The sequence below is a fragment of the Thalassophryne amazonica genome, chromosome 17 (assembly GCF_902500255.1).
Source record: "Thalassophryne amazonica chromosome 17, fThaAma1.1, whole genome shotgun sequence".
Taxonomy (NCBI): domain Eukaryota; kingdom Metazoa; phylum Chordata; class Actinopteri; order Batrachoidiformes; family Batrachoididae; genus Thalassophryne; species Thalassophryne amazonica.
Window position 1 is genome coordinate 54,028,956 of NC_047119.1, and position 17,256 is coordinate 54,046,211.

Consider the following 17,256-nt stretch of genomic DNA (forward strand, 5'->3'; position numbering starts at 1 on the left):
CTGGCATTATATTTGATAGCTCCCATAGTGACACACTCTTTAATCTATTGGGCCAACTTAGGGCCAAGAATGAGGGAACAGTCAGTCTGCTGTCATGTTTCAGCAATCGCAAAAACCTCATTTGCAGCAGCCATTTCAAAAAGAGGCATCGTGGAGAAAGAAAGTTACATTTTTAGGTCTGAGTCTCGCCTCCTTGATCTAGGAGTTGCCCATGTAGCAGGCATATGGCGTCTAGGCGTATGTCATAACCTTGACTTGGTTTTGACCACTCCAAAATCGCAACGTTTTGGTCTCGACTCTTATTCGACCCTTTAGAGTCTTGGTCTCGACTTGCGATTGACCCTTTAAAGTCTTGGTCTCGACTTTCATTTCACCCTTTAGAGTCTTCGTCTGAACTCACATTCGACCGTTCTGAGCAGGGCTGTTCAACTTATTCCAGAAAGGGGATCTGCTTAAAGTGATGTTAATCAGTGAAATCACCTGGTGGAGTGAGTGGTTGCAAAGAAAACCTGCACCCTCTCAGCCCTTTTTAGAACCATTAAATACCCATGCTTTAGAGTTTTGGTCTCGACTTGCGGTCGACCCTGCAAAGGCTTGGTCTTTGCATTCGACCTTTTAGAGTTGTGGTCTCGAATTGCGGTCAACCCTTTAAAATCTTGGTCTCGACTCGCATTCGACACTTTAGAGTCTCTGTCTCGACTCACATTCGACCTTTTAGAGTTTTGGTCTCCACTTGCATTCGAGTCTTTAGAGTCTTGGTGTAGACTCGCATTCAACCTTTGAGAGTTTTGGTCTCGATTCACAGTTGACCCTTTAAAGTCTTGATCTCGACTCATGTTCAACCCTTTAAAGTCTTGGCCTTGACTCAATGTTCGACCCTTTAAAGGCTTGGTCTCCACTCGTGTTCAGCCCTTTGTTCAACCTCTTGGTCTCGACTAGAGATCGACCCTGCAAAGGCTTGTTCTCGACTAGAGATCGACCCTGCAAAGGCTTGTTCTCGACTAGAGATCGACCCTGCAAAGGCTTGTTCTCGATTCGAGTTCAATCCTGCAAAGGCTTGGTCTCAATTTGCATTCGACCCTTTAAAGTCTTGGTCTCAACTCTCTGTTGACCCTTTAAAGTCTTGGTCTCGTCTCACGTTCGACCCTTTATAGTCTTGATCTCGACTCACATTTGAGTCTTTAAAGTTTTGGTATCTACTCACATTCAACCCTTTAAAGTCTTCATCTCAACTCACATTCTACCCTTTACCATCTTGGTCTTGACTCATGTTCGCCCTTTACTGTCTTGGTCTCGACTCATGTTTGACCTTTAAAGTCTTGGCTTCGACTCACGTTCAACCCTTTAAAGTTTTGGCCTGGACTTGGGTTCAACCCTTTAAAGTCTTGGCCTCAACTCGCGTTCAACCGTGCAAAGGCTTGGATTAACTGATTAACTGATTGCATGTGCTCAAAGTAATGTTAATCAGTGAAATCACCTGGTGGAGTGGGTGGATGCAAAGAAAACCTGTACCCTCTCTGCCTTGTCTGGAGCGAGTTTGAGAGTTCTGGTCTAGACTCTGACTCAATATAGATGGTCTTGTCCTCACTCCTACTGTGTAGTCAGCACAAAGGAAGAACATTTTAAATATATTTTATCAAGCAACAGTGGCCTCCACTGGACACCAGAACCCCTGCAAATTAGGAACAAGTCTTTAAAAGTGATTTTAATAGGCTTATTTCTTTATTACACAAGGCCATTAAATATGGCCGTCAGGGATTGCAAAGACTCTGCATCTGTGCATCCGTCTCTCTCTACTCAGCATAGGTCCAGTCCTATTACTTCCAGAGTCTTCAAATTCACAGGGAGCATTCTTGGGACACAGACCGTGAACAACTTCAAAGATGGCTAACCTTGACCTATTTTAAGAGGTTAAAATGTCACATTCTGTTTCATTCCATTGCAATTTTTTAGGGGCGGGAGTGACAGCCAGTTAAAGTACAGTGGCACCATGATGTTAGTTGCTGGCCTAGCTAGCTGCAAACTCTTCCTTTGTGTATAAATACAACCTCTTTGTCATATATTATGTAAAAGCTAGCCAGAAGTGAACAATTCTAAAACTGAAAACGCTGTTTTTGGAACCTGATAACACCTCTGGAGTGATTTACTAGACATTTCGCGGACGTCAGTGTGCACACTACCTTACATTAACTCAAGGCCAACTTCCAGTCTTGTCAAAAGCTCATGTATGCGCACATGCACGCCCTCCTGCAGACACCGTTAAAACGTAAATATTGTTTATGATTGATTGATTGATAGAGGGGCTTTATTGAACATGTATAAATTGTGTGTAAGACAATAGAATCTTAATATTTAATGTAAAAAAAACAATAAATATATAATTTATATTTATATATATACAGTGAGGAAAATAAGTATTTGAACACCTTGCGATTTTGCAAGTTCTCCCACTTAGAAATCATGGAGGGGTCTGAAATTTTCATCTTAGGTGCATGTGCACCGTGAGAGACATAATCTAAAAAAAAAAAATCCAGAAATCACAATGTACGATTTTTTTAATAATTTATTCGTATGTTACTGCTGCAAATAAGTATTTGAACACCTGTGAAAATCGATGTTAATATTTGGTACAGTAGCCTTTGTTTGCAATTACAGAGGTCAAACGTTTCCTGTAGTTTTTCACCAGGTTTGCACACACTGCAGCAGGGATTTTGGTCCACTCCTCCATACAGATCTTCTCGAGATCTTTCAGGTTTGGAGTTTTCACTCCCTCCGAAGATTTTCTATTGAGTTCAGGTCTGGAGACTGGCCAGGCCACTCCAGGACCTTGAAATGCTTCTTATGGAGCCCCTCCTTAGTTGCCCTGGCTGTGTATTTGGGGTCATTGTCATGCTGGAAGACCCAGCCATGACCCATCTTCAATGCTCTTACTGAGGGAAGGAGGTTGTTTGCTAAAATCTCGCAATACATGACCCCATCCATCCTCCCTTCAATATGGTGCAGTTGTTCTGTCCCCTTTGCAGAAGAGCACCCCCAGAGTATGATGTTTCCACCCTCATGCTTCACGGTTGGGATGGTTTTCTTAGGGTTGTTCTCATCTTCTAAACATGGTAAGTGGAGTTGATTCCAAAAAGCTCTATTCTGGTCTCATCTGACCACATGACCTTCTCCCATGCCTCCTCTGGATCATCCAGATGGTCACTGGTGAACTTCAAACGGGCCTGGACATGTGCTGGCTTGAGCAGGGGGACCTTGCTGTCCTGCAGGATTTTAAACCATGACAGCATGTGTTACTAATGTAATCTTTGTGACTGTGGTTCCAGCTCTCTTCATGTCATTGACCGGGTCCTCCTGTGTAGTTCTGAGCTTTCTCAGAATCATCCTTACCCCACAAAGTCAGATCTTGCATGGAATCCCAGACCGAGGGAGATTGACAGTCTTCTTGTGTTTCTTCCACTTTCTAATAAATAATCATAACAGTTGTTGTCTTCTACCAAGCTGCTTGCCTGTTGTCCTGTAGTCCATCCCAGCCTTGTGCAGGTCTACAGTTTTGTCCCTAGTGTCTTTAGACAGCTCTTTGGTCTTGGCTATGGTGGACAGGTTGGAGTATGATTGATTGAGTGTGTGAACAGGTGTCTTTTATACAGGTAACAAGTTTAAACAGGTGCAATTAATACAGGTAAAGAGTGCAGAATAAGAGGGCTTCTTAAAGAAAAATTAACAGGTCTGTGTGAGCCAGAATTCTTGCTGGTTGGTAGGGGATCAAATACTTATTTGCAGCAGTAACATACAAATAAATTATTTAAAAAAATCATAAATTGGTTTCCGGATACGACTGAGGGTATTTTAGCATTGCGTTATATTTTTATGTTATGGTCATTGTACATGTTAAAAAATGCCAACATGCATCTGTACTCGTCCTCGACTGCATCTGTCAGAGCTGAATGTGCAGGAGTATTTATGGAGTAACTTACAGATATTTTTCAGACCCACTCACTCACTGACTGTTATTAATCCTCTGCTTGCCCTGCTAATCACAGGGAAATTGGATTAGTAACTCAAATTGTAATTTGTGAGGTATCACAAAATAAGCGGGGAGTGTGTGATGGAGAGTTCATGAGCGGGGCCGCCACATATTGATGGAGTGATTCCTCTGCTGCTTTAATTCCACACTCACCGTGTTTTAATTGATCAAAATGCCATTAATGCACAGTGGTGGTCCTTTTCAAAGTGCACGGCTCAGGACCGCGATGTGTGTGTGTGTGGTGTGCTGTGCCGCGGCCACGCTCTGTAGTTCAACTCTGTTAACTGACTGTAGCATCCATTCTGTGAATAAAGTGCGCCGTGACTCCCAGGTGTTTTTTTTTTTACTGCTTTGATAATCCTCTGGAAAGACGCCACACTATACTCACTTTGAAACAAAAAAAAAAGTTCACTAGCACATTCTTCTAGCCCGAGTAAGTTAGTGATTTCTGAAATTGATTTGTGAAACACTTTGAGCATCGTTCAGATTCATTTTTTGTGTGTGTCACCACTCTCTCTGGCACTGTAGGGGTCTGGTTCCGCTCCATAACGCCTGCTCGTATGGTCACTACGAAGTGGCCGAGTTGCTGGTCAGACACGGCGCATCAGTCAATGTGGCCGACCTCTGGAAGTTCACGCCACTGCATGAGGCCGCAGCCAAGGGCAAATACGAGATCTGCAAACTGTTGCTCAAGGTGAGGCTTGCATTATTCATGACACACGCTTCCTCTGTCTGTGTCCAAACTGTGCAGAAGGATGTGATGACACGTGTACATGTGCGATGATGTGCAAAGGACAGATTTAAAGATTGCCATCAAGCCATTTCATTTCTCATCTCTGCCAGAATCCTCAGCGCTCAGACAAAAAGGAACCCGAGGTTCAAAGCCTAACCTTATCTGGAGGTTCTGACCACTTTTGCGCCTCTGGACCTGAGGCGGTGGCTGACTGTGCAGACCGCACATCCACTAAGCAAAAAATATTCCTGTCTGCTTAATCACAGCTCGGCAGGGATTTAACTAAGATGAACATTGTTTGATAAATAAGTAACACTTATTTTAATAAAGTGTAGCTGTCTTTTTTTTTTTGTCTGGATATCCTACAGAATTCATTTGTGCTGTTACAGATTCAGAGTAAAAACTGTATGTGCAAAGAATTCACAGAATAAACTGTAGCTGTCTTACCAGCCTGAATCATGGATTTATGGCCATATATGAGATCAATACAGATCCAAAGGAAAAACTGTGCATGTGGGGGGGCCTGACACACTCACTACGAGGTGATGCGAATATTAATACAGGCATTAGTGCTGCATGATTAACTGCATTTAATTTGCAATCAATAACAGAAAATATTTTTTGTAAGTGCACCATGAGAGAATTTAATGTGAGAGAGTGTAGGAAGCCGGTACAAGTTCCTTTGTGGGGCATTTTGTTGAGAGGAAATAGACAATCCAGAAATTACACCGGATGATTTCAGAAGGTGGACAGTGATTATTGATTATTATTATTATTGATTATTGAATAGATCTTGTCATTTGATTGGGGGTTTGTATGGGACATGATATTGATCATTTGTCTCATTTGCCATTGTGCTCCATTTAGCATGAAAATTTGGTTCTATATGATTTGTACTATTGCACGCCCCGACCATCGTGCGCACACACCAGTGACTACAGCGCTTAGCAGCTTATTGACGTTGCTGAGTGTTCCAGCACAAAAGAAAAACCAAATGCACTCTGCTGTATGTCACCTGGAGGCATTTGCAATATTCACTCAGACGTCTCGAGCTAAGTAGAACAGATGTCGGATTTGGAAAAAATTTCTGTCGCAAATTTTCACTGGACTGAGAAAAGCAGACAGCAGTGTACACAAAGAAATCATTGCACGGCATCAACTATGGACTACATTGTCTGGATTGTTTATGAACTATCTGATTGTTTTTGCAAGTTGACTGCAATTTTGGATTGGATTGGATTGGAAATGTAAGTCCCTTTTCTCTTGTTTATAAATTAATAAACTATAAAATGGTACCTGTTTTAGGTGTTATATAAAACAAACAATGAATGTTTTCCATTCAACATGTTCTATTCCATCTTTTACCGAATGAAATATTCTTACCATTGCACTCATAAACCATGGAAATAGAGACTGGAATGGACGTCACGTGACTAGCGGCGTGCCGCATGGCGGCCATTACTAAGGGTGGAGAGAGCGCCTTGAGCCTGTTAAACAGAAGCGAAATGAGGGGGAAAGAGGCAGCCAGTGCTTCACCATCAACTGCACCAACTACAAAAACAAATTCTTGAATACTAAAATGAACTGTACAGTAGCCTTAATGTAAGTATGTAAAACAAATGTCTATTTTAAAGTCGTTATGTCGCAATTTAATATTGATATACTGAGACTATAACTCAACGCCTAAGTTCTTTTCATTAAGCTGCTTTCACATGCATACAAATACGGAAACAAAAATGTTTAAATATATTTATGTCTATATATGTATATACTTGCAGTTGTTGTTTAATATGATATGTACATGGTGGTCACAGGCGCATTTAAATTTTAATAGTGTGGTTGGAGGAGATGGAGGAGGTACTTTTTACCCAGACTGAGGGTCAAAAGTCATAAATTCTGAATGGCTTTATATCTACTTGTAATAAAATGTTAGTAAAAATCATATATATGTTGTTGTCATTAAAAGACTAGCAATAATATTACAGTAGAAAAAACAGCAAGGTAAATGACCACAATGGCAAGACACACTTCAGCTTTATATTTTAATACGAGGTCTATTAGAAAAGTATCCGACCTTATTATTTTTTTCAAAAATCATATGGATTTGAATCACGTGTGATTGCGTCAGCCACGCTTGAACCTTCGTGCGCATTGCGGGCCTTGATTTGCGCCATGCAGCACCTCCGTGACGCGCGAAGCCTCCTCTCCTCTTTCCATGACAAAAACTCCTGTAACAGTGGAATGTGCCGTTCATTTCCAAACTGGACGCTGTGTTTTATCTGGGATGTCATCTGACTAGCACAGGAATTGTGAAAAGACGTGGACATCAGCACTTTTTCGGCACATTGAGACAGACGTGCGGAGGAATTCTGCGCATCGCGGCGGTGCCGCATGGCGCAAAGCAACGCCGTGATGAAGCCTCACAGGACATGTTCTGGCATGTCCAGGCACATCCACAATTTCTCGGATAATCACTCGATGGAAAAACCACCGACAGCTGTCTGAACGCCATCTCAAAGCCGTCCTGTGAGACCAAAACGGAGGTGGTTTTGTCTCGCTTCAGTAGCGAATCCATCGTGACACGCAAAGCCTCCGCTCGGCTTTCCATGACAAAATCTCTTGTTAAAAGTGAAATCTGCCGGAAAATGGTTGATGTCCAGCTCTTGTGATAACCAGAGAAATTGCACACAATGGTCACGGATCCATACAGCCATCCGTTTAGAAATGAAATGGTCGCTCAGCCTGTCGATGGCGGCTTCGGAGCGCGGCGCACCACCAGTTGCTCTGGGCCGTCCTTAAAGCGACAGTAACACTCTGTAATCTCTTTGAAGCCCATAAAATTTTCACCAAAAACCATCTGAATTTCTCGAATGGTGTCCACTTTGATGTCCCTCACAGTTTCTGAAAAAATTTTGATCAAGCAAAGCGGCAGTCTCTGAGCCATTCCTAAACAATGAAAAAAACGACGAGAGGGGTGGACCACTCCTCACTCAAAGCCTGCTCACAGACGAATGACGCAACCGACAGGCGTGAAAAAACTCACGCATGCGCATGAAGGTTCAATCTTGGCTGACGCAATCACACGTGATTCGAATCCATATGGTTTTTGAAAAAAATAATAAGGTCGGATACTTTTCTAATAGACCTCGTACATAAGGATTTTTTATCCAGGCATGTATGGATTTGTTAGAGCTTTTAATCAGCATGAATACAACTTACAAGGCTTCATTTATAAAAATCCATCGAGAATTATGATGACAGGAAAACAAAACTCACAGTATAAATTAACAGAATGGCATATTTTCCCCAAATTTCCACACTTTACATAAAACATTTTTTTTCTACCCAGACATGTATGGGTTTATTAGAAAGGGCAATTAAAGGTCTTTAAAACAATCCTACTTTTATTAAAATCTGTTAACAAATAGCGACAATAGAGAGAGAAAAGCCGCACAGTTTGTCATAATTTCCCCAAATTTTTGCATTTTACATAAACGTTTTTTTTTTCACCCACACATGCATATGTTCATTGGAAAGAGCTTTCAAATGGCTTTAAAACAAGCCTACATTTATTAAAATCCATTAAGAAATAGCGAAGCTAGTGCAAAAAAAGCTTTCCGTTTATTATTGATGATCGGCACATCTCCACCCTTAGTAATGGCGTCTTCCTGTCCTGAGTGACACTAATAGATTGAGGTGCGCACGTCCATTCCAGGTCTATATTTCCATGTGATAAACGTTCATTATCTGTATACTGGTTTTGTGGGAAAACGCAGATGGAAGCTGACCGGCAAACACCACCGGGGTCATTGACCAAAATGTTACAGATTACAAGATTTTTTGACTGAGGACACAGGACAACTACTGAATCCAGCAACTGCAATATTTGGCACTATGAGTGCTGGCTTAATTTTTCAGGAGGTTGGGGCTTGGTCATAATACAACCCCTGGCAAAAATTATGGAATCACCGGCCTCGGAGGATGTTCATTCATTTGTTTAATTTTGTAGAAAAAAAGCAGATCACAGACATGACACAAAACTAAAGTCATTTCAAATGGCAACTTTCTGGCTTTAAGAAACACTATAAGAAATCAGGAAAAATAATTGTGGCAGTCAGTAACGGTTACTTTTTTAGACCAAGCAGAGGGAAAAAAATATGGACTCACTCAGTTCTGAGGAATAAATTATGGAATCACCCTGTAAATTTTCATCCCCAAAACTAACACCTGCATCAAATCAGATCTGCTCATTAGTCTGCATCTAAAAAGGAGTGATCACACCTTGGAGAGCTGTTGCACAAAGTGGACTGACATGAATCATGGCTCCAACACGAGAGATGTCAATTGAAACAAAGGAGAGGATTATCAAACTCTTAAAAGAGGGTAAATCATCACACAATGTTGCAAAAGATGTTGTTTGTTCACAGTCAGCTGTGTCTAAACTCTGGACCAAATACAAACAACATGGGAAGGTTGTTAAAGGCAAACATACTGGTAGACCAAGGAAGACATCAAAGCTTCAAGACAGAAAACTTAAAGCAATATGTAACATAAAAATAAAGTTTCTCTTCACATAAAATACATTTACAGAGTAACCTTCACAGTAGAAAATAAAAGAGCAAATAATGTTCAGTTACCGTTTCTCTGCTCTCCTCAGTTTCAGACGGAGGTTTAAGTGTCTCTTTTTAACCAGTGCAGCAACAACTGCTAATCAGAGATGCATATTAACGTTAGCTACTTAACAGAAAACTTTGAGAAAAGCGGTATTCCTTAAACGAAACTCACCAAATTGCCTCCGGAAGGCTACTTAAAAACCAGAGTGCACTCCTCCTCCTTACAGGCCAGGTTTTACGTTTTCACCAAACTTTAGTAGTTTTCTGAGTGTTTTTGATAGCAAACTGCTGCTCTGCGTCTCTCTGCTGGCTGCGGGTGCACTGGGCCTTGGCAGGTGGGGGAGGGGCATGCTCTGGGTTAACGTTTCTCTCTTTACTATTTCTTTTTGAAATAAAATAATAACTTATGAATTATTTATGCAGTCACTATTTATTTATGTATCATGTAGTTTTTAACTGTTTTTAAGTGCACATTTTAATTATGTATTTATTCATATTTATTAGAACCATATTTGTAATGGGGGTTACAAATATGTCTCAAAAATCGAAAATGCACAACAAAACAAATGAGGAACGAATGGGAGGAAACTGGAGTCAACGTCTGTGACCGAACTGTAAGAAACCGCCTAAAGGAAATTGGATTTACATACAGAAAAGCTAACACCTAAACAGAAAAAACAAGGTTACAATGGGCTAAGGAAAAGCAATCATGGACTGTGGATGACTGGATGAAAGTCATATTCAGTGATGAATCTTGAACCTGCATTGGGCAAGGTGATGATGCTGGAACTTTTGTTTGGTGCCGTTCCAGTGAGATTTATAAAGATGACTGCCTGAAGAGAACATGTAAATTTCCACAGTCATTGATGATATGGGGCTGCATGTCAGGTAAAGGCACTGGGGAGATGGCTGTCATTACATCATCAATAAATGCACAAGTTTACGTTGATATTTTGGACACTTTTCTTATCCAATCAATTGAAAGTATGTTTGGGGATGATGAAATCATTTTTCAAGATGATAATGCATCTTGCCATAGAGCAAAAACTGTGAAAACATTCCTTGCAAAAAGACACATAGGGTCAATGTCATGGCCTGCAAATAGTCCGGATCTTAATCCAATTGAAAATCTTTGGTGGAAGTTGAAGAAAATGGTCCATGACAAGGCTCCAACCTGCAAAGATGATCTGGTAACAGCAATCAGAGAAAGTTGGAGCCAGATTGATGAAGAGTACTGTTTGTCACTCATTAAGTCCATGCCTCAGAGACTGCAAGCTGTTATAAAAGCCAGAGGAGGTGCAACAAAATACTAGTGATGTGTTGGAGTGTTCTTTTGTTTTTCATGATTCCATAATTTTTTCCTCAGAATTGAGTGATTCCATATTTTTTTCCCTCTGCTTGGTCTAAAAAAGTAACCGTTACTGACTGCCACAATTTTTTTTCCTGATTTCTTACAGTGTTTCTTAAAGCCAGAAAGTTGCCATTTGAAATTACTTTAGTTTTGTGTCATGTCTGTGATCTGCTTTTTTTCTACAAAATTAAACAACTGAATAAACATCCTCCGAGGCCGGTGATTCCATAATTTTTGCCAGGGGTTGTATATGCTGTATTTTCATCAGCACACATAAGCACGCAGCGTGCAATCTTCTTAATCTAGTTCTGAGAAATTAAAGTGTGTAGAATTCAAATGTTAATCTCTCCTGCACCCCCCCCCCCCCCCTTCCATTTATATCATGGGTCTTTGAAACACTGAGTGCCAGTTATCTGCCTGCCTTTTGAAGAAAGTACTGCCGAGATGAAGTGATGTCTCTAATGAATAAGAAGAATGTCCTCCAGCATCCTGAATGGCCTGTGAATAATGGCAGTTGCTCACGGTGTATAAACCAACAAGCCTCCTGCTTGTTGAGTGGAATTCATGCTCTGGAACCTGTGAAATTCTCTCCAAAATATCAGTTTGCTCATTTGCCAGTCGGAAACCCGCATTCAGTAAAAGATGCGACTCGTCGTAGCCTCGGGGAGTTGTCGGCACAGTTGGAATAAACTTTGACAAATCATATTACACAGCTGGAATCAGCCGTTGCGTGACACCTGATTGTCTTGTTTCTTACAGTCTGTTTGGGTTTTTATTTTTTGCCTTGTCTTGTTTGTTACAGTCTGTTTGGGTTTTTATTTTTTGCCATCATACACACACATCCAGATGAGGCTGCGCCACCGCTGCGCTGTTACCATGTGGGGGCTGCATAAGTTATTCGGTCACCATTGCTGACTTCACATTAGAAGACAAACACAACAGACAATAGAAACCACAGGGGGACGTGTGCCGAGTCAGACCTCCTGCTGTACCGCCGTGTTCGTTGTAGGATGTCATTGTATTTGAGGTCGTTTTTGCCACGTGCATGAATTAAAAGCAGCAATGCAGCAACAGTAATAAGTGTAAATGTGCAGTAGAGAAGAGCACAGGTGGACTCAAGGTTACAGAAGAAGGTCAGAGTGCATCAAGGAAAAATACCAGGGTGGGCAAGAAGGAAAGCACTGCTCCCACTCTTATAAACCCGTTTTGAGTTTATCAGTGCGCATGCGCAGAGAGCTAGCTAACCATTCCTGTTCACAGCTCAGTGCATACAATCAAACTGCCGACGCTGGTAAGAAGACACTATTTTTGAAGCAACACAACGAACGAGATACAGGTGAACCATTAATGGTTTGTAACTATAATACAGTGATAAACTGTGACTATTAATTCTGTAATTTACTGCTTTTGTTAAAGATGATGACTGTTTGGGATTTTATTTTTATTTGTTTATTTTTCGTGTGTTTGTTTTGGTATGTGTTATGTTTACAAACGCAACACGGATAAGCCATTCCTGTAACAGTTTATAAATAGAGATAAACTGTGACTATTAATTCTGCAATGAACTCCTTTGGTCAAAGATGATGACTGTTTGTAATTTTATTTTTTATTTGTTTATTTTTCGTTTGTTCATTTTGGTTTGTGTAATGTTTACGAACACAACACGGATAAGCCATTCCTGTAACAGTTTATAAATAGAGATAAACTGTGACTATTAATACTGCAATTTACTGCTTTTGATAAAGACGGTGACAGTGTTTGGGGTTTTATTTATTTCATTTTTGTGCATTTGCTTTGTGTTTGTGATCCTGTGAATGCACGATTTGTATGACTTGACCTTTGAACTTACTCAGCAACCCCTGCAGCGCTTAAACTTGAAACTGGCTTATTGCCATCATTGATGTGCCCTTTAACAACAGATGAGATTGTGATTGAACGCAACAGGTCAGACTAAGGGCAGTTCAGAAGCTCCAATGACCAGTATGAAATCAAGGACCGAGAAGTCACCCGGTATGGTGGAGTCGGGGCCCCACCCTGGAGCCAGGTCTGGGGTTTGGGCTCGTGCGCGAGCGCCTGGTGGTCGGGCCTTAGCCCACGGCACGCGGCCAGGCCCAGCCCGAAAGAGCGACGTGGGCCCGCTCTCCTGTGGGTTCACCACCTGCAGAGGGGGCCATGGGGGGTCGGGTGCAGAGAGGACTGGGTGGCAGTCGACGGCGGGTGGCCTGACGGCCCAGTCACAGAGCGCGTATGTAGAGATGTCCCATCGTCACGTCTTCCGAAGACGAAGCAGAGACAGGGGACTCGGAGGCGGATTCATCCATTACCTGGGCCGAAGTCACCGAAGTGGTCAGAAAGCTCCTCGGTGGCAAGGCTCCTGGGGTGGACGAAATCCGTCTGGAGTAGCTTAAGTCTGTGGATGTTGTGGAACTGTCTTGGTTGACACGTCTCTGCAACATCGCGTGGCAGTTGGGGACAGTGCCTCTGGATTGGCAGACCGGGGTGGTGGTCCCTCTGTTTAAGAAGGGGGACTGGAGGGTGTGTTCCAACTACAGGGGGATCGTACTCCTCAGCCTCCCCGGTAACGTCTATTCCAGAGTACTGGAGAGGAGAATTCAACCGATAGTTGAACCTCGGATTCAGGAGGAGCAGTGTGGTTTTTGTCCTGGTCGTGGCACACTGGACCAGCTTTACACCCTCCATCGGGTGCAAAGGGTTCATGGGAGTTCACCCAACCAGTCCACATGTTTTGTGGATCTGGAGAAGGCGTTCGACCGTGTCCCTCGAGGCGTTCTGTGGGGGGTGCTCCGGGAGTACGGGGTCCGGGGTCTTTTGCTAAGGGCTATCCGGTCCCTGTACGACTGCAACAGGAGCTTGGTCCGCATTGCCGATAGTAAATCAAGCCTGTTTCCAGTGCACGTTGGCCTCCGCCAGGGCTGCCCTTTGTCACAGGTTCTGTTCATTACCCTTATGGACAGAATTTCTAGGCGCAGTCAGGGTGTAGAGGGGGTCCGGTTTGGGAACCACAGAATCTCATCTCTGCTGTTTGTGGATGATGTGATTCTCTTGGCTTTGTCAAATCAGGACCTTCAGCGTGTACTGGAGCAGTTTGCAGTTGAGTGTGAAGCGTCCAGGATGAAAATCAGCACCTCCAAATCTGAGGCCATGGTTCTCGACCACAAAAAGGTGCTTTGCCCTCTTCAAGTCGGTGGAGAGTCCTTGCCTCAAGTGGAGGAGTTTTCCTTGCCTCAAGTGGAGGAGTTTAAGTATCTTGGGGTCCTGTTCTTAAGAGAGGGATGGATGGAGCGTGAGATTGACAGACGGATCAGTGCAGCGTCTGCAGTGATGCGGTCGCTGTATCGGACCATCATGGTGAAGAGAGAGCTGAGCAGGGGGGCAAAGCTCTCAATTTACCGATCGATCTACGTTCCGACCCTCACCTATAGTCATGAAATTTGGCTCATGACCGAAAGAACAAGATCACGAGTACAAGCGGCCGAGATGAGTTTCCTCCGCAGGGTGGCTGGGCGCTCCCTTATGCTGCGTTCACACCGGGCGCGACGTGAGCAACAGCAGTGACAGGTTGCCATGTAAAGCCTATGGAACAACGCGTTTTGGCACCAAGTCACGCAGCACGACGTGATGGATGCGAATGAAGCGACGTGAGTGAAGCGATTTTGAGCGATTGGCACGTTTGTGGCACGATATTGCATCGTGTCATGTCGCGTTTCCCTCCTCCCCAAGTTGAAAAATCTGAACTTTTTCATCTCGACGCGCCGCGATGACCAATCAGGGACTGAATATGTAGTGACGTGGAGATGTCTGGCGTTTGACTGAAGATATGAACATGTCCTGTATCTGGTAGCAGCCTGTGAGCAGGACTTATGTCTCTTTTGTCCTTTATTTCACAATTATGACAGTTTTTGGAGCGAGCAGCAGCCCTGCAGCAGCGGGAGTGGAGTTTTTTTTTTGTTTTGTTTGTTCTTATGTGCGCATGCGAGTGAATCATCTGTGGAGAATATTTTATTAATTAACTACACAGATGTATAATAAAACAAATGGTGACTGGTTTCTAAACACAATTATGACAGAGTTTTTCGGGGGGAAGAGTGAGCTGCAGCCCCACAGCAGGCAGTGGAGTTTCTTTTTTTTTTTTTTTTTTTTTTTTTATTGTTTACATGTGCACGCGTGAACGGGACAGGAGGTCCTCATACTGGGTCCCACAGAGGTGGAAGGACCGCTGAAAGCGGCCGTCATCCAGACGCAGCTCCTGCAGCAAATAATGATACTCCCTGTATTGGGAGCTTTCCACAACAACTCGCTCCGTGTGATCAAGGTCCGTCATGTTAACCTGACTGACAACCATAGCCGGCGAGCAGAGTGGAAGCTCCTATTTGATGACGCGCCGGGGTGAATTTTCGCAGCAAAAGCAGAGTGACACACCGGGCGAAGGAGGCGCGTCCGTCTCCACGCGAACCCCGCAAATTTGTAGCGTCTGATCGCGCCCAGTGTTAACGCGGCATTAGAGATAGGGTGAGGAGCTCGGTCACTCGGGAGGAGCTCGGCGTCGAGAAAAATATTCTACTCCCTGAAAGGAAAATGAAGGAAGAGCATCATTATCTGATACAGTTTTAACAATTTACCGATACAAGTAGAAAAATACATTTTTAAACTAATTGATAGAACTACATTGATAAACACCCTCGAATCTATCAAAATGTACTGTGATAGGTTGATAGCTCGATTCTGATGTTGTAAATCTGTTATGTGGTGTTGCAACAGGAAGGGCATCCAGTGTAAAATTTGCACCAAAACAACATGCAGACCCATACCGGATCCACTGTAATGACCCTGTGCATAAAGGGAGAAGCTGAAAGAATTTATTAAATTGTTAAAATTACACTTTGTTTATGGGTCGTTCTTTGTCTTCAAACTCTCGTAATAGTTAAAGGTCACCGGGCTCTTGCAAAACTGGTCACAGGGACATTATCTTTGTGATGTGACTGACATGACATAGTTGTAGGCGGAATAACTGATCAATGTACCTGTTTGAATTTTATGTTCGGTTCACAGTTTGTGAATACTGTCGAACAGTAGCAAAAACCTGAAGAAGGTCCCCAGTTTTTCAAAAAATTCTGATATCTAATACAATCCAAAATATGGACTTGGAACACCCCTGCAAAGATGAGACTCAGATGCTTTCACAACTTAAAGTAAGTTTTGTCCTGGAGTTGTGCAGCTTTAGCACTATGTTGTTATGCACTGTAGTTTTAGTTGCACTCTGATGAACATTCACAGCCACGTTTTCACTCCTCAGGGAGGCTATAAAGGGCCACTAAACATTTAATCATTTAATCAATGATGAAAATAATTGGTAGCTACTGTAGATGGGTTATCTATCTGCAGCAAGTTTCAAAACTCTGCAAACTAATTTCATGGTGATTAACTATAATCAATATCTACTTCTAAGGAAGGAAATCCGTTAAATGACTGTGCGGATGGGTTGGAAGATCACCACTAACATTAAGGTGAACATGATGACTGGTCTTGCAAACCAGGGTGTCATTTCTGTCGAGCTTTAGATGATTTCTCAGCCGTGAACAGACAATTAGTCCATGTCCTATGAAAACTCCTCAAGGAACCAGAACCTTTGGGGCCTTCTTCACCTTATCCCACTTAGTGCAGATAGGGCTGCATTTTGTGCTTGTCTGTTTTTTTGATACCGATATGATTTGTTCTTTTTACCCAATGTTAAAGGCTAAGTATTAAAGTTGTTGGCACCATATCCTGACAATATGTTGTTAAGTTTCTTTTCACTGACTCTGGGCTTTGAGAATAGACAATGAGTTTCATGAGAGTGGAGGAAGACTCAGCATGTAGCCTTGTAGCACTCCAGTTTGGGTGAAATATTCACCATGTTCCAGAACAATGATTAGTCTTCAGCTTTGTTGTCTAGTTGGCTAAGAATGGTGTTAATTGCACCATCTGGGTGACCGGTTGGTGATAAATAAATAGTATTGATACAGAGCTGACAGGATCAAGGTTTTCCTGAAAGTAGCACTCACTGATAGCTTGTAGTATAAGATGTTTAAAATGACTTCTTTAGCAGTATGTCAGTGTACAAGTTCAGCACATATCCAGGAACACCATCTGACCCAGCAGCTTTGTTTTTGCTTTACTCACAACACTGTGGACTCTAGAGGCTTAAAAATAGTGACAGATGAGAAACTGTTCAAGTTGGATTTTTTGTTTTTTTTTAATGTAATGCTATTGTTGAACAAAGGTATACATAGAGATAACACACCTCATTGTTATGAGATGTAAATGTGTGTTTTGAGATGAGACAGATGGTGGGTGACAAGTTCTGATTATCAGTACCAGATTCTCCCACAGTCTCAGGATTACAAAAGTGGATGTAGGAACACACAGCAAAGCCGCCTTTGACCTGAGAGACCTGGAAGGAATATAGGGGTTTCAAAAGGTCAGAGATTTAGGAGGAACTAAACTGTTCATCCCTTAAGGACAAGGAGCAGAATCC

The 17,256-nt window shown here is 42.5% G+C and overlaps 1 protein-coding gene across 3 annotated transcripts in view; it reads left to right on the forward strand.

Annotated features, from left to right (window-relative positions):
• The window catches only part of LOC117529029 (poly [ADP-ribose] polymerase tankyrase-1), a 211,339-nt gene that overhangs the window by 164,699 nt on the left and 29,384 nt on the right, over positions 1-17,256 (forward strand). For all 3 annotated transcript variants that reach the window (XM_034191721.1, XM_034191719.1, XM_034191720.1), the window contains one exon: positions 4,553-4,718. In XM_034191721.1, coding sequence (XP_034047612.1) covers positions 4,553-4,718 — 166 coding nt within the window. The remainder of the gene's footprint in view (positions 1-4,552; positions 4,719-17,256) is intronic.